Source organism: Neodiprion lecontei, chromosome 3 (assembly GCF_021901455.1).
Source record: "Neodiprion lecontei isolate iyNeoLeco1 chromosome 3, iyNeoLeco1.1, whole genome shotgun sequence".
NCBI classification, from domain to species: Eukaryota; Metazoa; Arthropoda; class Insecta; order Hymenoptera; family Diprionidae; genus Neodiprion; species Neodiprion lecontei.
In genome coordinates, this window is record NC_060262.1 from 30,665,986 (window position 1) to 30,691,754 (window position 25,769).

Genomic DNA, 25,769 nt, shown 5'->3' on the forward strand with positions numbered 1-25,769 from the left:
AACTTTCATCCGCAATTTCACCGCGACGCAGAAGCAAACTTTCGTACAGTGGGAACCAGGATTGGTTATTCTTGCAAAGATTTTTCAAAATCACGATCGAAGCTCGTGTCTTGACATTGACCACACAAACTTACATTTCAATTTATTACGTCAAATTGAAGAATAAATATTTCCATTTGACAAATACTCCGATATAAGTATATCACCCATTGTATCGTTGAGTAAAAGTAAATCGAAGCCTTTTCCGTTTCGGCTTTATATTCAACGAGAACCTTCTTGGACAGCAAAATTGCTCGCATCAAAACATATATATGTAAAAGGTGTATATTAATTCTTTCCAACGTGGATAAGATCGTGATAAAAAGAATTTTTGAAAATAACTTGATAAACATCAATTTTTGCCATAGCTGGAATTATTTTTGTTGAAATATCAACAGGTTACATACACGTATGAGTGTTAGAGATGGAAATGTAGAAACGGTCAGCAAAGAAACGTGCTCGGTTGGCTTATATCGAGTGGCTTACAAGCGAACGCGGATTAATTTAAACGAATAGGAAATTAACACCCTTCGGAGAGGAGAGAGTACACCCTCCAGTCCACCACCTTATCCGCTCTTCGTTCCTCCCCACTCCTGCTGGCGGATACAGAAACAGTTCTCGGGGTTTGGCGGGCGAGGTTTTGAAGCTAATTATTGTTTTAAGGATTACTGTTATGTGTTTATTATGCGAGGACGCTCGGCGTAATATTCGGTAGCATTCAGCGAGTGTATAGCAAGGCAAAGCCACCTTCACCTCGCCTCCGCCATTTATGAATAATTCGCGCCTCTCCTAACCCCCGAAAGTTCGCCTCGTAAACCGTAATGCCCGCTCCACGCATTCTAAGTCACAATAATGCCGAACGAAGGTAAAGAAGGAAAAAAGAGAGAACAAAAAAGGTGAAAAAGAAAATGGAACAAAAAAAAAAAAAAAAATAAAGAAAAACGAAGGTAAAATAAGGAAAAGAGCGAAAGTATTTCGACCTGGCATAGCGGATGGCCGGAGGACGGGAATCGCGGGGGTCCCACTTCATTTATGCATGGCGCTCTCTCGATGGCGTCGTTTTATTTTTTCATCTGTACGTTTATGAGCCGAGCGCGCGAGGGCAACGAGGCCCGGTCTGGTCCTTCCTCCGGATCGCCTACCAGGTCATCGTCGGTATCATCCATACCTGTGGTATACGCGAAGAGAATTCAAAACTGAGTGTAAGTTATATCGGACCAACCAAATCGATCAATTATTTCTCATAAAATCTCGTCGACGAATGCAATTAGATTCCTTTTAATTTCTTCCATTTCAAATTCACATCCGATTTCCGCATGTTGTGCCTGCAGCTACGACGATTTGGCGCACAGACTTTGCGTAACGTTATATCTTTCGCGAAAGGCGTAATTAGTTTCTGATTTTAGTTTTTCGTAATATTTTTCAGTGCTTTCATTTTTGGTTTTCGAGAATTAACTATTCATATCGCGAAGCGTTGAGACCGCGTCGGACTAATTTCTACTTCTGAGGCCATTAAAAGATTAGCGGAATATCTTGAAGGGTTACGGGCTAAGGTGGTGGCAGCGGTTGGGTTTAGTCGCGCGAGATTTCATTTCGTAGGCTATACTTGGTAAGTAAATATACGTATATAGGCGGTTGTAGGAGTCTGTAAGGAAGGTAGGGTAGAGGCTGTTACAGTCCTCCTAGAAGTTAGATCCGCATTACAAATTACCTCATTATAAACGTGCAGTTACTCGCGACGTGAAAAAATTGAAGGAAATACGATGATTTCATGCACAAAGCAAAAGCCACGTACGTGGTTAACCGCTCATACTGATTAACACCGCAGACCTAAGGGACCTGCGCGTCGTCTCAGTCTAAATGAAAAATCACAACGCGTCGTAATCGGTGGACTGAATCAGCTGACTCGGTCATTGGTCAAGAAAAATCTTCTTCTAATACGGAACAACACCTATACTATCATGTAAATATAGTTATCTTTGCGCACAAGTTTGTAAAATTCAACGATCCTCAGGCTTCCGTGAATTATGCTCCAATATCTTACGCAGATATGCATTTATTCCATAGCCTCGCTCCCTGCAGCCTGAATGAATGTTACGAATTTTTATTTCATCATATCCGTAATACGTACGACGTGCAGTGCTCAAAGCGACAGGCTAGCAAATAAAGCGAATTAAAATTCACTGCAGTGTTATAGATGCTCGTTTAATTATGCGTGATTGGGAAATATTGTTCGAAACTCTCCCCGCGTTGTATATACATATACATATATAGGTACTCGTATACACCTGGTTGAATCGGAGTTTTATCATCGGTCATAAAACGCTTTCGTATCAAACCTATTCACTCGTAGGAATTATATAGGTGTTGAGAATGAGGAAGGGCGGGGGGAAGGGAGGGAAGTTTGGACGCTGCGGCGACAAATTTCGAAAGCTGAGGTCGCATCCGGAAACTCCGGCATCGCCCTGCCGGATCGAGCTGTCCGCGTGGGAGATCAAGATAGACCACCTTGCGCCGATATTTCATGCTCTTATTTGCTTTTATCATTATTCATCCCCTGCAAACGAACCCTGCAGGCTGCGCATGCTTGCAGAAAAAAGGAAATGGAAAATCTCTGTACGTTTCTGATAAATTCCTGATTCATAAATCGTTCGTATATGTATATATACATACATAGGTACGTATACTCGTATGTTAAAAAATGAAAGATTTGAAAATTCAACGCGCTGCAGACGTAAACTTCTCGGCATGATTTCTGCGCTTGGGCTATTTTGGAACACCGGCGCTGTAGACAAAAAGCGAGATGTCCGTCATTTGATAATTTCGAGAGGATATAAATCTCAATAAAGAAGTGAGAAGAATAAACAAGGATTTGCTCTTTGGCCGCCCGTCCGAACCCAGTCCATTGACACAGATTTGGTGATCCTACTCCCCGTTATGAAAAAGGAAAAAGAAGAGGCGAAAAATTCATTCGACGGTACTAAATCACGTTCTGTATCGCGCGCCGGCCGACTGCAAAGCGGTGTCGCCACTCCCGCGGGGTTGCGGCGTGTCGGTCACGGTGTGCAAACAACCCAAAACAATGACCCAGCACGACGATTTTTACTCTCTGCTTGCTCATCGAAAAAAATGCGGTAAAAGTTCAGATAGTGGGGGACGGAGTGAAAGGGGTTTGTGTCAACGGCGAGTGCCGGGATGGGCGGGCGGGATGCCCGGGACTCCCTCTCGCGTATGGATTATCAGAGGGAATATACGAGGCAACGGCGTGTGGTTCGCCGAGATTAGCCCAGGTTTACGTTAGATTACATATGTAAAACCGTTTGGTTAAATCATTTTTTAAATAAACGCGTTATACCAAGTAGCTGCAGGGCCGGCCCTCCGCCCTCGTGAAATATCGGGACTCGTTAAACCCTCCCGGAGTCTTGACTCGAACGATTAGAGATAAATTTCTGCACACGTACGCTTTGCTCCTAAGTTTACGCATTTGGCAAAATACAGTAAACACCTGCGTAACGTCTCCGATGGTCCTTGGTTCCCGTCAAAGCATCGTGAAAGGGTGAAAGTACTTGTATAATTACATCGTAAAATGTGTATTTTCTTCTGCTTTTTTTTTATGAGTGGGGTGATTGTTAAAAATAAATTTAGAAAAATAACTTGGTGACCAGATTTTTATCCGCTTCAATACCCTACAGCTTTCGCGATTCGATCCTTGAAATTTTTTACCGCGAATACCTGCGTAAAAACGAAAAAACTACTCTTGCGGGTAGTCTTGAAGAATTTTTTCTTGAGGAAAAATTAACTTGTCTCTTAAATTTTCACCGACGTCCTCGCGTCGCCGGTGGTTTCGCACGACTTTTATACTACCTACCCTGAATGAAGAAAGAGTTTCAAGCACCCAGACAAGTTTCGGATGTATACTCTCGCGTACACACGCCTGTATAAAGCAGGTGTATACGAAACGTGGTAAAACCATCCGGCTTCTTTTCTTCCAACATGGCTACATATAAGAGGAGAGATAGTTAAAAAATATTTTTCAACTCGCAAGTCGCAACTATCCCGGCGAAGACTGAAGATCCCGTGCCAGCGGTATATATGGCGACAAGGTGATTTGCAGCTATCCTCCCACAAATTAATTAATGAATAAATAAACTCTGCCGGGTCGTAGGTATACAAGGTGGACGTGGAGGGGGGCGGGGGTGCCGGAGGACGGTGATTGGGCTGTATCTTCTTGTAAGTCGCCCGCAGCCCGAGAGCTGATGCTACTATACGACCTACAGAGATGCCCAATTCGACACTCTTTACGAGCTTCGCCAAATTAACCCGCGCCACGTGGTCAAGTAGTCCTGCCGCTCCGTGCCGTCGCCCCCTTGGAATTACTCCAGTACACCCAAAACCGCCTGTTATCGAAACGAAAACATGGTGCCAACGAACTCGAAAACCTACACCGCCAATTTCAACCAAATTCGTACGCTCTAAGAGAATGTAAGGGAATATCGGTAAATAGCGTAGATAGGGAGATGAAGAACCGCAAAGACAAGATTTTGCGCGGGGTTCGCGAGTACTGGATAAAGTGAAAAAAAAAGTTTCTAATTTAATATATAAAGCATGTAATGAAATCCGTGGTTTCGGGACGAAAGATTGAAGTATGGAACGAAGTACCAGGGTGTCAAATTTGTGGAGAGGGAAGCTGTGCAATGTGGTGAACATTCATAGACACACACGTGCCGGGGTGTGTAGAAGCACATAGATTGGTGGGTGGAAAGGGAGGGAGGGGAGAAGATGCCACGGTATTATACGTTCTTTTCAGTATCTCGGCGCGGTTAACAATCGCAAGTTTTACGAGCTAATCAGCCGGTTCATCTTGCCAGACTCCCGACCACCACCGGCTGAGCTGGTTCAGAGCTCCGACTCCGGGCTGGATCCCCGGCTCACATCAGAGCCAAACTTGAATTCCTGAGCTGGAATCGCGGTCTACAGCGGCACTGTACTCCTCGCAAAGGAAAGGAGCGTAAAGCAAAGCAAAGCAAGGAAACGAAACGTCATAGTTGATGCACTGCGGCTGACACCATCAAGACTCAAACGTGGGTCGAGCGGTTTTACGTCACGTTCACGCACACCGTAACAGCAGGCGTATAACGGCGGGTCTACATTTTTCTACGTCGTTGAATAATTCGTATTTTTCAAGAGGCGCAGCCTTTAAGTACTTTGCATATATGCGAGTGTATGTATATTATATTATACGCGGTGCATCCACCCGCCTCTGCATCCACCTTTCCCGCAGCTCTCTGCATCTCTAAGAACGCTTCTATGAACATAAAGAAATTTCCTATTCAACCACCACCGCCGACAATTCGTGAAATTAAAACGACGAGTTGTATAACTTGCGTGCCCGTACAATTTCAATTGATTGCCGGTAAAATTGATCCTTGTGCAAATGGTTATTGGTTCGTTTTGATTCAACTTTTATCCGTTGTGGGTGATCAATAAACCGAGATACATTTTCAAGAGCCTGAAATTTCGCTTTCGTAATTGCTTTTCTTCTCGCTATAGCTTTGCTGAAATCATGTTTTTCCTGTAAGCACATCGTCAGCCAAGCCTGGTTTTCTCCGTATCAAAATTGACTCGTTGAATTGACCAGTTCAAATCGAATAATGACGGAATTTGATAAATCTTACGTTTCCTGCCCAAGTATAATAACATACATATTTTCACTTGAATTCTTGAAATAGTAAATTTCACACATCCTGCATGTAAAGCTTCCGGATGGAAGACGGGGATGCATGCATAGATATAGCCGGGCAGGTACACGTAGATAAAGGGAGTCAACAGCAGCCCCACGGACGTCGGAAGAATACAAAAGTAATATAGGTTTTTTGGGGCACGAAAGATACAGGAGCTGGTGTGCATGACGTATATAGCCGGACGTGCGCCCTCGCGGAAATGTATTTGTACGTAGTCATATACATGCACAAGCTCATTGCTACCTCCGGCGGCCTTTTCTAATCAAAGAATCCGCAGAGACAGAGGGAAAATTTAAATACGAGACATGCCTCGCACGTAGCGAAATAAACGCAAACCACGGCTGCCAACCAGGACGAAAGAGACAGCTGTCGGTTCTTTTAATTACCATCCTACGTGCGATCCGCACGCTCCGAAAGCAAAGGGGCATCCTTTATACCTTTATTCTTTTATCTCAATTTCTATCGCACTCAACCTTCCGCGGACCCCTATTCCTCGCTCCGCAGAGTAGAATACTTCACGTTTGTGCCTACCACCTTCGCGTGTAACCTCAAATCAGAACTGCAGATGATATGCAACGAGTGGAAGTTTCATTTCCGTTTTCCAAGCCCCGTAAAACCTTCAATGACGCTAATTTTTTTCATCTTGTATCGTGATTATGCGCTTCAAAGATTCTGACAGATACGACTTTGTTTTTTTCAATTTTCACTTTTACTTTTGAAACGTTCTTCATCGTCCACTCGCGTGTTAATTTACTTGATCATTTCTTTGCCGTCGAGTACGCATTTGCCATTTGCCCAGCAGTTGCGAAGGGAAGAAGATTCATTTTCGCAATACACGCCATCAGACAGTCTCATCTACTCATTCGTGTAAGCATTCGAATGAAAAGTCTTGAAAATCACTCCAGAATAAATAGTCAGCCTTGACCCTTAATCGCGAGAGGAAAAATAATTCGCTAAAAATTGCCAGATGCCTATGAAAAAAACAATATCGACAGGCCAAAATTCTAAGGGGCACATTCTTTGCGTCCAGTAAAAAAATGTATCGCCGTCAACTTCGTACAATTGTTTATCAAATGAAAAGTCTCTAGCTTTAATTAGAGTAGGTATGCATACCGGCAGGAGGTCAGGTAAATACGCGCAGGCCGTACGTGTATTTCATGCTCGGGGTGTAAAGGAAGGCGTCGGGACAGTAGGTGGCAACCAGGGGGTGGCGGAGGGGTGTATGGGCAGGGGAAGCAACAAGGGCCGCTGGGACTTTGCAAATAGGGGCCGGAGACGCTAGGCAGGATTAACGGGCATAGTTGCCGACGGGGCCGACGGGAACGTCGCAGGCGACGCTGGCGAACCCGCCACCGTACGACGCGAGAGTCACAGGACGCGGGCACACGGATAAATTATGGCAAACTCGGCGAACAGGTCTTAACTTGAGGGTAACTGTTATATTTTGTGCAACATCCTGATTTTATGGCTATGATGCGAACGAACTTGAGGACACGCCGTCGTGAATACGAAAATCTCGTAGAACTTATTCGTAACTTACTAATTAACTAGATACGTAATGGACGACGCTGCGAGCACCTATACATATATGTACGTATAGGTATAAGCTAATCCATACCACCGAAGTGCAATGCGGGAACCGCTGTAACTAGCCAAAGGATTTACCCTTTGACCCGAGTTCAAACTACTGTAGAACTCCTCCGAGAAGCGTTGATCACGTCCCAGATGGTGTAGCTCAGATAATTTACTGCAGACCTAGATCTTCGCTTGTGTTTATTAAATATCAATCTATTCTTAGCTTTCCCTTGTTGGAAATAAATTGAACGCCGTTATTATTAATGAACTTTATTCGATCGCATTGTATTACCGACAACACACGTCATTCGCACCACACACATTCGCGTGGCTTCTCACATAAACAAAATTAATATAAAACACAAAGCTAAGCCCATTTTTGAAAACTTCCTGTATGATAGTCTCCAAAGATTACGTGCGTCTGAACACCAGATTTAGTCGCTTTGTGCTGATGGTACGTATATTTTCCGTTTGCCAATAAAGTCAGCCGAGAAAATTGTAGTTCGATAAGAAGTCGGTGAGATCAGTGAAACTCGTTGCCAACAAAAGAAAGTCACTTCGATATTTTTTTACCCAGTAATAGGAGATCTGTTACATTTTATTCTACGGCAGGTATACTTTCACTCACTTGATACTCAAGATATTCCAACTACGAGCTGACCCCGTAGCTCTTACTTGGTATGATAATTAAGCACCCTGATTCCTCATCATTTGCTTGCTGTGCAATCTGAATGGATTTAGTCTTTATCATAATGCGAGTGATCTACCCGCTATTTGTCCCATTTCGTGTAGGCACGTGGGTTATACTCCTGTCCTTTGGGAGTGTGCCGAGGAGGATGAGAAAGGCGTGAGGAAAGGGAAGGACGCCACCTGTACTTTATGTGGTTTTTACTCTTTGCGATTACTTAGGCGCCCTGTAACTCACCCTTGGAGACAACAGTTGCCGAAGTTAAGTTTGCCGTACGCGGCCGCCTAACGTAATATCACCTTATTTAGAATATATTACATCGTCCTTGGATCGCAAGAGGAGTAAGGAGGACGGTAGAGGAAGGGGATGCTCGAGATATAATGAGAGAGACCCATTATGATAATCCGATGCATAGATTAGACATAACTCATTAAACCACCTGCGTGTGACGTCTCTGCAGATTCCGAGCCGCAGACCTTGTCTCGATAAAACTGGTTTCCGATTTTCATCTAATCTGTTTCTCATCTCTTTATTTACTTTTCACGAAAGTATCGGCTAATCGTGCTTCTATATGTCGAACGATTCGTTGCGAATGTCAAATCCCAAATACGGCTCTACCAACGCATCATTTCGCTTATTGATAAAATCGATTGATTAAGTATCGGCGCTTTTTCCAATTAAGTTTGGGAACATCCTGCCGAGTATCCGCGTAATTAGGGCATAATCGCTTCACCTTAGAGCAGACGCTGCTTCGATGGTCCTTTGTCCGATTGGGTAGACTTCTGATAATGGATAGGTACTTGGAAGAAGATACGTAGGTACTCACCTGACGCCTAACGAGTAGCCGTGGTATTTGTCCGAAAGTGAACGAAACTTTATTATTTACCGCTTACAATGCATTAAAAGTTTCTCCAGCCGAAAAAGCAAACACATTAAACACCACGGTAGGTTGGTGTTGGTAATACAATCAAAAAGTTTCCCTACGGAGGGCCAAGTCGCCCGGTACAAAGATACACAGTGATCTTGGTGGCCATCCCGGTACCCACCCATTCGCCCATCCCCCGTTCCTTCTGCCTACCAAATTTATGTTAAATTACGCCTTAAAACAGCCCTCACACCATTTCTGCTAAGCTGCAGCCGACTGGAATTGTTTTGTCCAATTTTATCGTTTCCTTACAATTCGACAGATGCGCACCTCGCGAATTTCCTCATCGACTTCCGGCCGTCGCTCCTCGCCTGACGCTGCCTTGAGTCAATTTCGCGAAAATTCGAAGCAGACGACGATTCAAGGCGCGTAGCCAGTCTCAGAGACCGCGGGCAACCCTTGCGCGGACAAAATTTTCACCCTCCTCAGTGGCCGGAAGAGGTGACAAAGTTAAGAATCCCCACAAAGAAAGTGCTTAGCCACTCCGCGGGTTTATGCGCAAACTTCACAAGAAAGTTCATATTTTATTTTATATTTATGTAATATTGTTAGCGACTGCGGCCAGGAGCGGATGCCCGAGTCTCCAGGCATACAGTGAACACGGTAGACGTTCGACGAAGACCTTCTTTAATAACGGCGCGGTAACTTTTTCTATTTCTCAACGACGGTAACGACGGATCGTGATAGTCTCGCAGAAGCTGCGCATCGAACAATCGCACCATACAAAGATCGCCTTTTCCCACAAATCTTTCGACCGCCACTATCATGCGAATAATTATTATTTCGCGATACTGTGCGGATAGAGCAAAGCACGTATGCACGTGCCGTTAGTCCAGTTTCGGGTTGGCTGGAGTTTTGGATCGTAAAGACGCGGAAGCCTAGAGGAGGCTGCATCGAGGGGCTTACCACTCTCATAATGACTGTCCCAAGTATGACACCATTGCATATGTATTTCACATATTACATAGTTATTACACTGGTATTACATGTATGGCATAGGGATTACAATAGTATTGCATGTATTGCATAAGTATCCCATAAGTATTGCACGTATTCCACAGATAGTGCACAAGTATTACATACGTATTGCATATGTATTACACATAGTATTACATGAATTACATGACCATTGCATGACTATTGCATACTAATTATACAACTATTACAAGACTATTACATGACTATTATATATTTATATAGATACACATTATATTACTGTAAGATGAGTATTTCTCAGTATACCTATTAACAATGGTTTTTGTCTCACTGTCATTAATTGCATCCCTGAAGTCTTGCTTGAATTACATTAAATAGTTTATTGCAACTATTTTTTTATAACCTCTTTTACCCTCTAAATTTCATAATAAAATTTGCAAATCAACCTTTAAATATAGTAAAGAATAATTCAACGCAACCATAATTTATATATTATAATAATATTCTCTGTATATTTATGCTAATAGTACTCTGGAGAGGTTAACGATACATAATTATATATATTTTTTAGCAATTGAGACGATCTTCAATTAACTTTTAAATCACAGCGTACTCTAACAAATCAGAATCACTGAATACATGATGACGTCTTCGGTCAATTTTCGGGTTGCTCAGAATTAGCTTTATTTGATCTCCTGTTACATAACTTGTATCGTCCACATCTGGAAAAACGAATATGGAGCTCGACGAATTCGTCACTTTTCGCATGAATTTGACTTCATAATCTTCCTCGCAATCTCTGTCTCTTGATTGGATACTTTTAACAACGCCGATGTAGTATTTTTTGGTTTTTTTGGTGAGAAATTCGATCAGCACAAAATTTCCGATATTTGCATCTTTACCTGAAAATTCAAAACGTTGTAACCAGACGTGCAATGATTTCAAATGAAATTTTTTCACAGCAGTATTACCTTGGAGTGAAGTTGTAGGAATAATCTCGAGGATTAGTTTCAAAACTAAATCCGAATAAAAAATATGCCCATCAACTATCTGTGGTGTTGGTAAAGTTCGCATATATCCAGAAATGCATTTGTAATCATGTGACCCCACTGGTGCCGGACGGAGACTAGAACTTATTAATCTATACCAGGTACATAGTACGCCAATACTTTCATTATTGACGTCAGCGCTTAATCTGGAGTATTCTCTTTGTGGGTCTGTTTTTCCAGTTAGATAGACGAATCCAAGAACAAGGCCTACTCTGTATTTCGTTTCTGCCTCAGTGTCTTCTCTAAAAAGCATCCATGTCCCTATACTTATTTCCGGATTCTCTTCGACAGTATTTGATCTAGTAGCTGATTCCTAGAAAAACAATAACATTATACGGAGAACCAAGAAGTTGAAAATTAACACTTTTTGTAGTCATCACAACGACAGGATGTGCCAATGATGGAATCTAAAAAATTTATGAGGTTGAAGTTCGTAACGTTAACGTAACGACACATTATTTGAAAAAAAACTATGTTTTTCAACTTCGTAATTGCTTTACAGAGGCTGTAGTTCTGATGTGGGTTGACTTTGCTTGATTCAAGCCACTATTTATTGATTACTGCATTTCTAAAAAATTCTAAAGTTGCAAAATGGCGATTTTCTTCAAATTGTATCGTCTCGTTAACGTTACGAACTTCAACCTCCTAAAAATTTAGAATCTCAACCAATTGCCGCATAAATTATACAACTCTATTCGTTGGGGTTATACATTTACCATAGAATAATGCTGCATTATATTTTTTTTCTAGGTGTAGGTAGGACATTTTCCGCAGTATTTTAATGAGTCTGGGTCATAAGGAAAGATATTCATTACTTATTTAGGAAGAGTTAATATCAAGCTAATAAGTACCTTCTTGGACAAATGCGGCAGTTCGATTTCTCGTACTCTCTGAAGTCTGTCGCTACTTAAACGGTGCTTGGTTTTATTAAGCAGCCAACAAATGGACGATTTTCTAACGACGTATTCGGCTTGCGACGAATCACGCACGACTGCAAATGGACTCGTTTCATTTAGTTGAACTGTTTGGGTGGAGTAATTTTTGAGTTCCAAAGTTCCTGTTACAGACTGCAACGTAATCATATCATGTTCAAGTTCTGCAGATATAGTGTCTTCATTTGCGCTCTCCGTTTCCTCGCTGATTTCTTCGCTGTCAGATTCGTCGTCTGAGTCTAGTTGAATAGACTTTGCAGAAAAAGGCAGTGTACATAAGATATTGTTGAAAAATATACCAAGGTTCCCGAGATCTTCAATAGCTCGACATTTCGCGTCTTCAACGGTTTTCTGTATTTCTTGATTAGAAGGTAGTGGATATGTGTTGACATTGATTACACTTTTTCTCTCCCTAAATCTTGGAAATATAATATTTTCTGACTCTTCGATGATGATTTCATTTTGTACTTGAATTCTATTGAGACGATGAATGATGTCCATCATGCTGCAGTTGACAATAGTCGAGTACGTGGATGACATTGAACGGACTTGTCGGAAAAAGCTTTCACATGGTTGACTACTATATAAAGATGGCAGGAAGAGTTCTGGTTGGTCCGAATCTCTCAGGCGTATGATGACGTCAATAAGCGTATGAGCATTTATTTCAATGCATGTGTAACAGTTGGAAGTTATAAAATTTTTGCCCAAAGTGTAACTGTCATTTGCCGAAATCCATGCACGCCACATCCTTAAACAAAACACAGAATACCAGATGCTAAATATTCTTTCCAACGGCGTTAATTCAGAATCGATGTATGAAACTACGGTGTTATGTAGTATTTTCAAATACTGACATGTTCCTTCGCTGCCAGGTACTGTATCATTGAGTAATTTTCTGACATTTTCTTGACATATTTTTTGAACAGAAGGGAAATTCATTTTATCCTTTGGGTCCAAGTCAGAATAAGTTATCTGGTGTTTGTCTTTAGATTGTGACTGTATCAATAGTTTCAGGTGACTAACAGTCGCTATATTGTTTCCCATCGGCAGAACAATTGAGTTTTTGATGAAGCGATTTCTTAGCTTTGTACCAATGTGTACAGTATCCTGGCAAACAAAGTACTCACTGCAAAATTCACTGTTGAACCATGTCCAATTTTCTTTACCAAAGAGTAAATCAAGATTCGAAATACCTATTTGGCTTTCAATCCTCATCGCTTTTAACAATCTTGGATCACCATCCGAAGAAAATCCTAATACTCTTATTCCGAATTGCTGACATTGTTCGTAAATAAATTGGAATCTGTTAAGCACGTGTTCGGCTGTGAATTTATTGTCGGTTCCAAATATGCACAGACAAAATGACGCCGCATTTTTTTGTAAAGGCTGTGCCATAATTGTGTACGCCAAAGAAGCAATTGGAATATTTTGCATCGTTTCTTCCATTACTTTTGGTGACGTTGCCATGAAAGATTTGCACTTAGGCATTCCATTTTTATCTGTTGGTAATACCAACCCAATTAATTGGTTAGTTTTTGGGTCATATTGCACGGTGCCAGTAATACGCGTCGCATCTTCGCTTACCCATATGACTAGAGGCAGGTCGGCCTTGATTAAGTAATTTTTCAATTCCTGCAATCGAAGCTGCCCTTCAATGATGTCTGGTCCGTTTTCTAACAAATACCGACTGACAGATGAGGGGGATGGTAGAGGCAAGTTCGCGCATAACGTTTCGTACGACAATCTTCCACCAATCATGAAAATATACGATGCAAACTTTTTCACTGTGCAATCGTATCTGTTCCCGCAAGATTCGGCCTGACTTTGTTTGTCAGAAATTCTCATCAATTTTCGTACTAACAAGTTACTTTTACTGTTTTCATTGACTGTTGGACAAGACTTCGTTAATTTTTTCGATGCCGATTGTGCTAATAAATTTTTCACGCAATCCTTTAATTCTGCATTATATTTCAACAGCAATTCCATTTCGTTCAATGTTGGAAAATAATATGGAATCGTTCTCTCTGTAGTAATACTCTTCACTCTTTGTCGGTAGGATTTGTCACTTCTAGTTCTTAGATCTTTTTTAATTTTTTTTTCACAGTCGGAACTTTTTGTATCTATAGTCTTAGTATTTTTGGTATTACTAGTCAATGGGGTTGATAGAATTTTCTCGGAACAAAGAACCCCTTTTACATTATTCCGAGGTTGAATTCCCCCTGTAACTCATCATTTGTACTTTCAACTATCACAGCTTGTGATCTAACATCCGATTCATCATTTGGCTTGTCACGTGCAGATACTTCGAGTTCTTCATCGCTTTCAATTCGATTTTTCGACCGTTTAGTAGGTTTCGCTTCCGTTTCGTCATCACTCTCAATTTCTCTAGTAATATGCCTTTTTCCCCTGCTTTTTTCAATTTTAATAATATCCCTTCTTATTTCAACGGGTGTGACTAATTTCACGTCTTCGATAATTCTTGGTAAATTTTGGCCGAGCTTCTGGTTCTTGTTTGCGATACTGTCGCTCAAACTAGCATTTGTATTCCAGTTATCATTGTCATTGGTGCCTTTATCGAATACATCCGTAATAAGTGGTTGAACCTCGGGTTGAACCTTTTTACAACTAGAAGTAAAAGCTGTAGTGTTAGCGACGACGTTTTTGAGAACATTTGCTGTATTTTTTTCCGCCTGACCCGATTTTGTATCAATTTTATTGCTATTGTTATGCTTGCGAGGAAATAAATTTTCCTTCGAATTTTCCACAGGGTTCAAAGTCAAATGTTTTTCCTTTACGTGCTTCATAAAATTTTGACATACCCAACGAGTTTTCCTCGGTACTGATTTCCCGTATTCGGCTTTATGCGCGGTAATTTTAGTTTTACACAGGCAACACGATATTTTCCCCGAATAGGTAATTTCTTCGTCAACGTCTTCTTTGACAGATACCTCTATATACCGATTTTTAGGGCTTTCTAAATAATCTTTGAAGGTTTCTTCACCATCTGGTTGCTTAGAAAACCAATTTTTAATGAGCATGTATAATTGATCTTCTTCACTCAATAAGTCCTGTGATTTTCGTGACTGTGGATCTGATTTTTTTCCCGATACAGCTTTTAGCGTTTCCTTGGTTTCTTTTTTTGCTTTGATGTTAGTTAATTTTTCATTAATATCCTGTTCGGCCGTAGCAAAATGGTTCAACCCCTTTTCTATAATATACTTCTGAATTTCGAAGAGGCAAAACCTATGTCCTCGTAGTATGCGGAATTGTTCAGGTGTATTACTGTAGATACCGAAGAAGTCTGATTTTGTGTAACCATCTTCGCCTAACAATCCCAGCATGTCAGTTTGGGCAAATTTCTCCATTTCTAGAAAGGCTTCGCTTGAAAGGTTTTTCAGAGCGGCCGCTGAATCGAAACCCAGACAGGTGAGGAGATGCTTCAGGTACAACGGTGGATCAACTCCAAGTTCCTTCCTAATTACGACCCAAAACTTTTGTTCTTTAACATTTCCAGCGATGGTCTTCGCCATACTCTCCTTTTCTGCCTTGCTCGCTGATTCCTCCATGCCTAACTCCAAGCTAGTTTTAGATCAAACATCACAGTTACCTGCTGACATTGTGAATGTCAACTAGAGTGATTGATTCCAAAATATAGTACAATTTGTGACACTTCTGGAATGAACAATGAGTAAGGAACCAGGACAAACTGATAGAGATCTGATTTCTTAGAACTTTCAACGAAATCGTATGTTTTCATGAAGTCAATTGAAAAACGCATAATTATTGAATCTATTTGGAATTTAATTGAAATAATTGATAGTGTGTCACAATTTTTGAGCACTTGTAGATGATTCTGTCCTGCACTATGCGACAGTTAGGATTTTTCTTTTATTTTTCATTTCATAAATTGGTAGGTGGTAAAAAAATTAGGTCATATTCTTTCTTTTCTCTTGGATTGACGCAAACTTAGAAGCAATACAACGGATCGGAAATTACAACAATATCACGTCACCCATGCTAAGGTATATTTACTTATATTTATATAACAAAAACCGCTGAAATTCAATTGCCTGTAACTTTTGTACAGGTCAGCAAGAAATAATTGAATATTTGCCAGATCTAAGCGACAGATTAAATTAAGTACGTACCTTTCCGTCATTCACGTGTTGTAGCCGGCAGACTCACACAATCAAGTCGAGAAATAACGGTCCATAGGTTATACAAACAGTTGCCAATACGAATTTCAAGGTTATGTCACGAATCCGGTAAACACTGTAAAGCGCATGCGCTTGGTACTGCGCGCGCAGGTATTACATGACTATTACATGCTGTATTACACAGGTATTTCATGGTATTTCATGACTATTGCAACCACCATTACATAATATTACACGACTATTACATGGTATTTGCATGATATTGCATGACTATTACAGGGTATTACATAACTATCGCACAGTATTACACGGCGTTACACTACTATTGCATGATATTACACGAATATTTCATGGTATTGTACTGAGATTACATACCATTGCATGGACATTACATTTGCAGCTGTCCCAACTATTACATGAGTGATAAACCCCTCGGGCTGCATGGATGGCGACGTACGCGAAACGCGGAGCATTTCACATATATAATTAAATTCAGCGAAAACGTGGCGTAATTGTTAGAAACCGCAATTGTATATACGCCGGTGGTACGAGTTTCGCCTGTGTTATACCGGGCCCTAATATCATAATTGTAATATGTGTGCGTATTGTAAACCTTGGGTATTTTAACGCTCGCGGACCACCCTTGCTAGTATCTTACATTACCGGCTGCTGCCGCTGGCTGCTGTTGTCGTTCCTGTTGCCTTTGCTGTTGCTCCGCTCTTGTTACCATGATTGCGGTTGCTTATATAAAATAGGATCCTGCGGAAGCGCGTGGCCATATACGAGAGCACACGCACTCACGCGTGCCTCCGAGGCAGGTATGCGCGAGCGTACGAAAGGCAGAGCTATCGCTTAGACCGAAATATTTAACGTATTTCAAGGATTTAACCTCGCCCCATCCTCTCCTCTCGGGATCCGCCGGGGACGCAATTACAACGAAAGTAAAGATCGTTAAATTTAACACGCGGGATTATTACTTCCGACTGTATGCGCCACTTTCATACGCCGATTTCATACCCCGTATACCTTCAGGCGTGTACATCGCCTCTTCCAAACCCTGCATCCGGATGCAGCCTTCAAATGCCTCGCCCTCCCGAGAGACGTGGAACCTCGAAGCGCCAAGATACTGAAACGGCATTGTGCAACCTCCGACCGGACAAATTGAAGCAATATCAGAGCTCCCTCGGGCCGATTGCGGACCGGGCGAAGCCAGAACGGTTGGGTGACACTCTCTGAATGCTACACGGCAAATACGCGAATTCCAACTACATCTACATGCTCCTGCATCGTTCGCACCGCGTCTCCACCAATTGTTCCTGCAGGCATCACTTTTGTTTTAATTAAACTCTGCGGGCTACTTTGAAGACACGTTTTTTGGAGATATCGTCAATTGTACTATCACTCGAACGTGTTCAACGCGATGCGGGGACGCGGCGACGTCGTATTCCAGCATTCTTCGAAAAGATCAATTTTCCAATAACCTTAAGAAGTCCGGGGTCGAATTTGACCGGAAATTTATTGCAAACGAAATATTCGTATTATATAAACGATTTGTATGAACCTGGAGGCCCATCGAGTTCCCACGAGCCCTTCACTTCACCGGACCAATCGGTCTAAATTGATTAACTCCAAAATTGGTGACTAGCTCGCTTTACCAGATGCCTGTCTTTGTTAGATTTCTCGATGCGTTATCTGACTCAGTTTTGGCCGATTTAAACAGCGGCTGAAATTAGTATATTGCACAATCCGAATTAAATCCAAGATGCACCCCGCGGATGGTCGGAGCTGTGCAGGGCGACCGTCTAGGGGGCGAAGAGGAGAAGCGAGGAGTCGAGGTTATCCTAGGCATCACGGCCCATTTACCACCGGCGAGCCATATTTCTAATTACTTTCCGACGGTGATTCGTTCGTCCCTAACCAAAAACTTACAAAAAGAAACGGACCGCTCTCGGTGCTTGGGATAATAATAAAAATCTTCAGAATGAGAAAAGAAAAGAAAAGAACAAAAACACATATATTAAAACGAATGAAAACCTGCAGCCTTATGCGCTGTGCGAGTAGGTATATACGAAAGCGAAGGAGAAAGAGCGGCCAGGCAAAGTGAGGGAAGAGGAGGAGCGAATGGCGACAAAATTTTACAGTTCCATGTATATAGATCATAAACTTGTAGGTGACTGCGGGGTGGCGGTGGCGATGATGGCGGAGACGAGGATCGGGGGTCTCGGGGGGGTGGAAGAGCGACTGCTGGTCGGACGAGAATTATGAAGCGGAGCAAAATTATCGCGGGAATTAAAGAAAACCAAAAATTATAAAGTTATTCAATTGTTAACTTTTCCTCCACCTTACCCCGCCTTCTCTTCGTCGCTCACTGGTTACTTAATTCAACTTTTTCCGCATCACCGCTCTACACTGCGACTTCATCTGTAGTAGAACGGTTCCGAATACGGCTAACCGTCTGACAATGAGGCATACTGAAACACCCCCGAATCGCTCTGCGAGAAACTCTCGAGACTCCGTGATTTATCTTGTCTCCTATCATATCAATTAACAGTCATTGAGTGCATCGTCTCCTCTTATTCTCTCCCAAAATCCTCGTACCTTATGTAAGACTTTTAGTATTATTTACTATTTATTGATGTCACTGCCAGTCAAATTTTGAACGTAAAATTAGTATCGAAGCAAATATTAAAGCAATTCTACTTTTAAGTGTTCTCGAAACGAGGACCAAATTTAACGTGACATTACGTGACGTGACAAACCTGCATATTTTGAGGTCCCTGTTCAAAGTATTGGAACAATTAAAAAAATCGAATCATTGTGCCCCTACAGCAGTTATATCATATAATTGGCGAATGACTGATGTTTTTGAATGCGCCCAAAAAACACAAGTAGAAAGTATGGAAATCTTCCATGGTCCACGCATTGACCCCTGAACACACGAGGTATAAACCCTGGCATAAGTACTTTGCTATTCGTCAAATGACCAAGTAAGAGGTTTGACGACGCAGTGAGAACGTAGCTTAAAATCACGCTAACAAAAATTCGGGGAAAATGTGTAAGAGATTTGATATTTCGTTGGATATGGAAAATGATTTTCGTGAGAATGAGAACGGTGGGCACTCTGGCGTGCAGACAGAGAGAGAGAGAGAGAGAGAGGCGAGCGGTCGGCTTGAGGCACGTCGGCAAGGGTGGAGGGCGAAGGGGGGAGACGACGACGACGACGCCGGAGACTCGAGATAAACGATTTTCTCGCACGGCAATAAATCCCCACGAAAATACCGGAGTCCACCCGCGGGACTGGAGAGGTAACCTAAAAATTCATTAGATTATAAATCCATTAATGCTTAACTGTTCGCCGCCTCGCGAACCCCCCCACACACACCCCAGCGATTTCCCACTTCGTTCAAATCCCTAATCCCTGTCCCTTGCACGCAACTATACGTGTGTACATACACCTATAAACAGAGAAATACACATTTGCACACGTAGGTACAATGCATATAAGGTATGTGTGTTATGTACGATGAATGTGCGTCGTAGAGGGAAAGAACAGCTCCAAGCTCCACGGTGGTGGCCGTTGATCATTAGCAACGCCGCTCTCGGCAAACAAGTCTTTTCAATAACGGTTGCTTACCTGTAGTTTCAGGACCCGGCACAAGACTCGTGAGGGAATGTTTCGTTTCACTGAAATCGTTTTGTCCCGCTCGACTTGGTCCATATTATACCTGTACAAATCGAGCCCGTCGTTACGCCTCACACATAATAAATACTCTATATAAAGTCTTTTGTAAGAAACGTCACTACGGGTACAATGTGTCACTATTAGCAATATGAGCTGTGTAACAAACGCATGGAGTAGCTATTTACACCTGTAGGTATTCAACGTAATTTCAAGCGCTTGGGACATTAAGTATTCGCTGTCATTTCGAAGAGAAGTTTCAGGTGCAAAGATTTTCTCTGATTGCTAATCAACTCTTTAATCTTTCATTTCGAGAAATCGCTAAAGGACGCGCCACTGCCGTTTTCGTCCATGCCCCTGTAATTTCAGGCATTAGTTAACGAGATTCTTCGACTTAAAATTTAATACTTCACTTAGCGCTTCATGAGCCTGAGTTCATTTGGAACCATCTCCTAGACGTTTCTCTCGAGTCTTACTATAAATTTTCACACTTTATTTTGCATTCGTTATACTTATGAAAATTATTATACTTACGACTCAAAAGTCTCTCTTGGCTTAGAATATACCTATATATAGACCTATATATTTGTCAGGGAAATTATTTTTAATTTCTACGACACTACCCTGCGCGACACAACCCTGTTAGAAGTCCTTAATTATACCTGAGCCGTCAAGGCTGTTTCTTTTATTTCATTATAAAATGTACTATAGACTATAGACTCTACGTTAAGTAGTAACGGATTTGAACCAACGATTCTCTCCATCAATCGTCTTTCTTTATCCTCGATTACTCTTTTTTCAAGCTTTTTATCTACGCAAATAGCTGAACCTAATGTTTCCAAACCTTGATTGAAAGATGCCACGACCTAAAAGAGAACTTTGGAACTTTGATTGCAAAATTGTTGAAAATGCATTGTTTTCCCAATAAATGAAACACACTTGTACGGTTCCAGCGCGTGAGACGAAATTGTTTGTCAAAGTCTGTTCTCAACTCTCGCTAACCCCTTGTCGCATTTACTAAAACCCCTATTCTCCATGGTGCAGAAGGTTGCACATCCAGAGTCCCCGCGGCTCACCGTTGTTAAATATATACGTACATGCATTCGGATTACTAGTTTCTTTAATTCGCCTTACAAAGCCCGGAGTGGCGTTCCACGACGTGAATTCCGGGCTACGTATGCCAACGAAAACTCCGTACCGTAAATACGCCCAAGCTGCAAAAGCGATGGAAGTATGCATAGGTATAAAGCGTCGTATAGAATACCGGCGTACAAGTCGAGTATACGAACTTGTTCAGCCTTTGTCTAATTTATAATTTATTACACCGCTACAATTGCGCTAAATTTCAGGTCCCCGGATGTCTCCTAGCGCCTATTAAGCAAAATATATACGTAAACGCGCAAGCTAGACTTAATATGAATTGTTTCCGAACGGAAAACTGCGCTTATAGCACTGCCCTCGAGTGATTGTGGCGGGAAGATCGAGATTAATCTTTCCGTTATCCTGAAATAATACTAGGTATATACATGAATATTTATAATCCCGGAATTGTGACGGATCGAAGGAAAACACGTTTTCTGCAGTCCGTCACCCTCTGTGGCTGTTTCTCCCCCTGCGCGGATAAAAAGTACGGGTATATTGCGTCCGCCCTTCATGCGCGCTTTCATTTTTATCAATTATTAAGAACTCGGATAGCCAGTGAGTGCTGCATACCCGGTGTACAATGTTATAGGCATTAATAACTCCGAACACGAGTGCACGGTAATGTTAAAAAATAGAATCAGGAATATGCTGTCACGTATACAGAGTATCCTCTCAACATTTTTCTTATGTCTCAAACAAGGATTCACTCACCCACACAAATATTTATAGTCTGCCTTGAATCCGCTTCTCATTTCTCCACTATTGTTGCAAGTTCACTCAAAGATTAATTAATCTTCTTGCGTTACGTTACAAAAATCTTTGATTTCTTCTGCATCGAGTATTTGTCTGTGTCGACTCCTCGTAATACTATCTTCAATTTGAAATCGAAATACAGTATTCGGCTAGCAAATTCACTGCATGATGCTGACGGAAGAGGGTACTTCGAGAACTGACAAGAAGAGACTAAGCGGGAATAATCAAACATTAGAATTCCACACGGCGTCGCAGTATGGCGGCGAGATAATCAGAACTGGTCCAGAATTTTAAATAAAACACACGTAATTGAGGCCCGAGGACAACGTATGCGCGCTGTGTTTTAAAATAATTATTATTTTCAGCTTACGCCCTCGTATCACGACGACTCTCCGCAGAGGGTAGACGTGTGGGGAAGGGGCGAAGAATATATGCTTCCAATTGTCCCTTCGTGCTATAATCAGCGTTTCTATCTCTAAATTAATTAATTCATAATTTATGCACTTTATGACTCGAAGAAATTCAACAGCATTCAGAATTGCTGTTTCAACAATTGATAAGCAGAAAACACGTAATCCACATCTAAACACATGTAGATCATCGTTTGTATCTTGCAGGAGCCACAGTCTCGATGAAAGGTTATTTCACTGCTCGGTTGTGACCGAAGTGAGACGCGTTCGTTGGCATCCAGCTTCCACCAAAGACTGTCATCTCCTCGTACTCACATCGCAGAACACTTTCAAGTAAGTCGTTGGGTCAAACACGTTTTCTCGTCTGAAATATCATGCAATTCCACAACGACGTTACTTGATTCTTCAGCTTATACGAGTGTGAGCCAAATGGTGGACAATCCCTGATCAAGACCTGGACTGTTGGTCCAGCGTTTAGCTCGCCAGCAAAAATACCTAGTCCTGCTTCTTTGGGTGAAACTGCAGTGGACTTCGATTTCGCTACTCCGACTCTCAGACCGGAAATTGATAGGAAAGACACTCAAGTACGATTTCCCATTTAAGTCTAGAAAAAATTTTGCATCGGTATCCAAACCAATTCTGTTGCTCGTTCGCTTTAATATACCTTCACGTTTGTAACGCATGATTATTACAGAGCAAAGATGTGGATTGGAATGATATAGAATGGCCGATTTTGGTACTGAAGGGCAACGGAAATGTCTATACTGTACACGGCAACATTTTAAACGGGAAGTACGTTTCAAGTCTTATTCTATGTATACGATAGGTGTTCCAAGCGCGCGCTGTATGATTGCCTAGCATGCTACATCATCGATTAACAATATCTTCGTGCATTTACAGAGGCGAAAAACCAGTGGTCACAGGTCCGTTGTCCATATACCCGAGGACACATGACAACTACGGCGTAGACTCTTGCTCGATAATGTGCCTACAGACAACGCCTCCACTCGTCGTTGTGGCTACTAATACCGGAAAGGTCTACCACAGTATCTTACTTCAGGAAAAATTCGAAGACGATGAAAAAACGGTACGAAGAACCTTCGCGCATAATCCGTCACTTCGATCTACCTAAACAATTATCTTACGGTGAATCATTGATCGATCTTGGGAAGCATATTACTAAACCATACACTAATATTTTTCTACCAATACAGTCGTGGTCACAGTACGGATCGACCTTTAGTCTTCACACGCCAGAAGATGCCCTCTACGTGTACGAATGTGTTGAAATGGAGCTGGGACTCGGTTTCTGGGACATTGAAAAGAAGTACTCATGCCCTGTACACTTGCACGTGGATCGTGGCAACAGCTCGAGGTATAACAAAATTCCTCAAATATGTTGAATAGAAGCTGGGATTACATTTCTAGTGATTTTTAAGATGAGTTGGAAAGTTTTTTAGGAAGAAACTTGTCTATCGCACACTTTACGTTATCACGTAATGTAGAAAAAACTTGATTTCTCTCGATTACCATTGTTACTTGTTCTGCAGGTACTTCTGTTCTCACAACGCAGGCATTCACGTCGTAAATTTGCCAATGGTATCGCAATTGGCGGACTTTATTCAGGCTCCAGATGGTAAAATTATTCAAATGATTTACTGTGTCACATATAACGGATTATTAAAATCTATGTTTATTTCACTAATAGCCGCAATATTACCTCAACCATAAAATAGATAGTGGTTAAGAGCTTTCATCCTTTTATCTAATATGTAGTCGTGTAAATAATCAGACTTGATTCGCATGAACTTGTTTTTCCTTTCACGCAGATGATTCAAACTTGTTCCTTCCATCATTATCAACACAGTCAAGCTCTCAGTATCTGGTATGCACCAAGACGAAAAGCAGTTTAAAAGCTGCTCCCGTTTTGGGCTTCGGACTTCTCCAAGAACCATGTATCATGATTGCGCTTCTTCACACCGGAACAGTAGTCAGCCTATCTGTGGTGGATCTTTACTATTTACCAACTCCTATGCCCTTAGAACCAGTCACAAGTCCCAGTAAAAAGGTAGGACAGCAGCAACTCATTCTCAATAATAAAAAATTTACAAAGCTCGCTTGAATCAATATCACTTACTTACTCCAGATAACGAAGGAAGCATTCGATACGTATATCAAAAGTCTTCTCAGGCATAATGTGTCGCAACCTATCTTGAAGTTTGGATCAACCACGGAATCGATGCCTCAGGAAGTGTTACAGGTAAACCGTTTGAATATTTCATATACAGATTTGTTGTTGCAATAACACGTGATTAGCAGATTGTCGAATTATATTGATAGATCGCGTTCTATTGAATTTTACGGTTTTTCTCTCTTCAGCTATTATTGCGAGCCACCGAAGTATTTCGCAGTGAACACTTTGCTCGTCACAACAAAGTGCGAACAGAAATTGCTAAACGAGTCCGTACATTACGAGCTCTGAAGACTCATCAGCTCAAAGAATTGGAATTATTGGCAGAACAGAAAAAAAAACTACAGGAAGTCGCTGAACGTCTTGCTGAACGCTACGAAGACATGAAAGATCAGCAGGAAGAACTCGCGCGAAGGTACGGAAAGACCTTTTCTATTATTAGTTATTTCAGGCTACTTCTAGAGCTTAATGTTAGATGCCACAGATAGGCCTGTACAATAATTACATTTAATTCCTATACATACTGCATGTTATCTATTTATATAACTTATGGCAGTAGATCAGCAATCGGATAAATATATAATAAGATTACGGATGAATGGTTAATGCAGTATGTTAATTACGTTAATGAATATTTCAAATGATCTCGTTTCTTGGCAGAGCCGAAGAAGTTTTGTGGTTGGCGAATCAACGACAGCCGTCGATGTCAGTGGCCGAAAAAGAGGAAGCGAATGAGTTTAAAAAAATTAGCAGCAAAACAAAAGAGCTAATTCAGCAGCTTGAAAAGCTTAAATACAAGGAAAAGTATCAGTCTGAGCAGTTGGCGAACTGCCACAAACTCGAAGCAAACAAAAATATAATTATTAGCACAGCCAGGGAAGATACAATCAAGACAAACCTCAAGGAAATGTAAGCATCTATTCATCAATGTTATCTCCTTACTTTTAGAACTGACAAATCGTAATTGCAATGGAATCAAGTCCATTTTATAACCCGACTCACTTTATCATTTTGCAGATCAGCAAAAATTTCAAATTTGATGTCAACGGTGAAATCATTAGAAGAGGAAGTGTTGTCCTAATTTACATATATTTGTTTACAGTCTATTGTGATTTCGAAGCCAACACAAATTCTATCTACAATTTAACGATACTGATTCAATCTGTTATAAATAAAAGCTATTCATTCAATTAAAACCACTAAGCGTCTTATTAGTTTTCCAAACATTAACAAGGGGAGATATGAACAAGAACGCTATGAGGTCTGCATCGATCCTACAAATAAACATTAACCGTTTAGAAGAGGTACAGCTTGGATTTGTATGATCTCATGGAGTGAAGAATTTCAATACCACACAGGCATACAGTCCGACCTCTCAATAAGAACGCCAGTAATAAGAACGCATCCCCAGTTTCTCGTTCTCGCAGTTCCTTCACTCTGACTCAACTTCAAAGCTCGAATTATTCGCGTGCGAACCTCTCAATAAGCTCGCCAAGTCTACAAGAAAAGAAAGTGAGAGTCAGCAATCGAGAAGCCCGCGCATGATGGAGG

The 25,769-nt window shown here is 41.5% G+C and overlaps 2 protein-coding genes across 3 annotated transcripts in view; one reads left to right on the forward strand and one right to left on the reverse strand.

Moving 5' to 3' along the window:
* LOC107226302 (nuclear pore complex protein Nup88) overlaps window positions 1-25,408 on the forward strand; it is a 124,086-nt gene extending 98,678 nt beyond the window's left edge. The window contains exons 4-14 of the mRNA XM_046733755.1: window positions 22,235-22,360; window positions 22,437-22,611; window positions 22,722-22,819; window positions 22,928-23,114; window positions 23,242-23,402; window positions 23,578-23,663; window positions 23,857-24,095; window positions 24,174-24,287; window positions 24,407-24,633; window positions 24,879-25,127; window positions 25,236-25,408. Coding sequence (XP_046589711.1) covers window positions 22,235-22,360; window positions 22,437-22,611; window positions 22,722-22,819; window positions 22,928-23,114; window positions 23,242-23,402; window positions 23,578-23,663; window positions 23,857-24,095; window positions 24,174-24,287; window positions 24,407-24,633; window positions 24,879-25,127; window positions 25,236-25,299 — 1,726 coding nt within the window. The 3' untranslated portion in view covers window positions 25,300-25,408. The remainder of the gene's footprint in view (window positions 1-22,234; window positions 22,361-22,436; window positions 22,612-22,721; window positions 22,820-22,927; window positions 23,115-23,241; window positions 23,403-23,577; window positions 23,664-23,856; window positions 24,096-24,173; window positions 24,288-24,406; window positions 24,634-24,878; window positions 25,128-25,235) is intronic.
* On the reverse strand, window positions 9,886-13,881 carry LOC124293316. 2 transcript variants are annotated; one of them, XM_046733754.1, is made up of 4 exons: window positions 13,079-13,202; window positions 11,805-12,633; window positions 10,876-11,266; window positions 9,886-10,806 (listed from the first exon to the last, which is right to left on the reverse strand). In XM_046733754.1, exons 2-4 carry the CDS (start codon window positions 12,630-12,632, stop codon window positions 10,502-10,504), a joined length of 1,524 nt encoding a protein of 507 aa, XP_046589710.1. In that variant the 5' UTR covers window position 12,633; window positions 13,079-13,202; the 3' UTR covers window positions 9,886-10,501. The 2 variants fall into 2 exon arrangements, with proteins under 2 accessions (XP_046589710.1, XP_046589709.1); XM_046733753.1 differs by having other exon boundaries at window positions 11,805-13,881.
* Window positions 25,409-25,769: the final 361 nt, after the last annotated feature.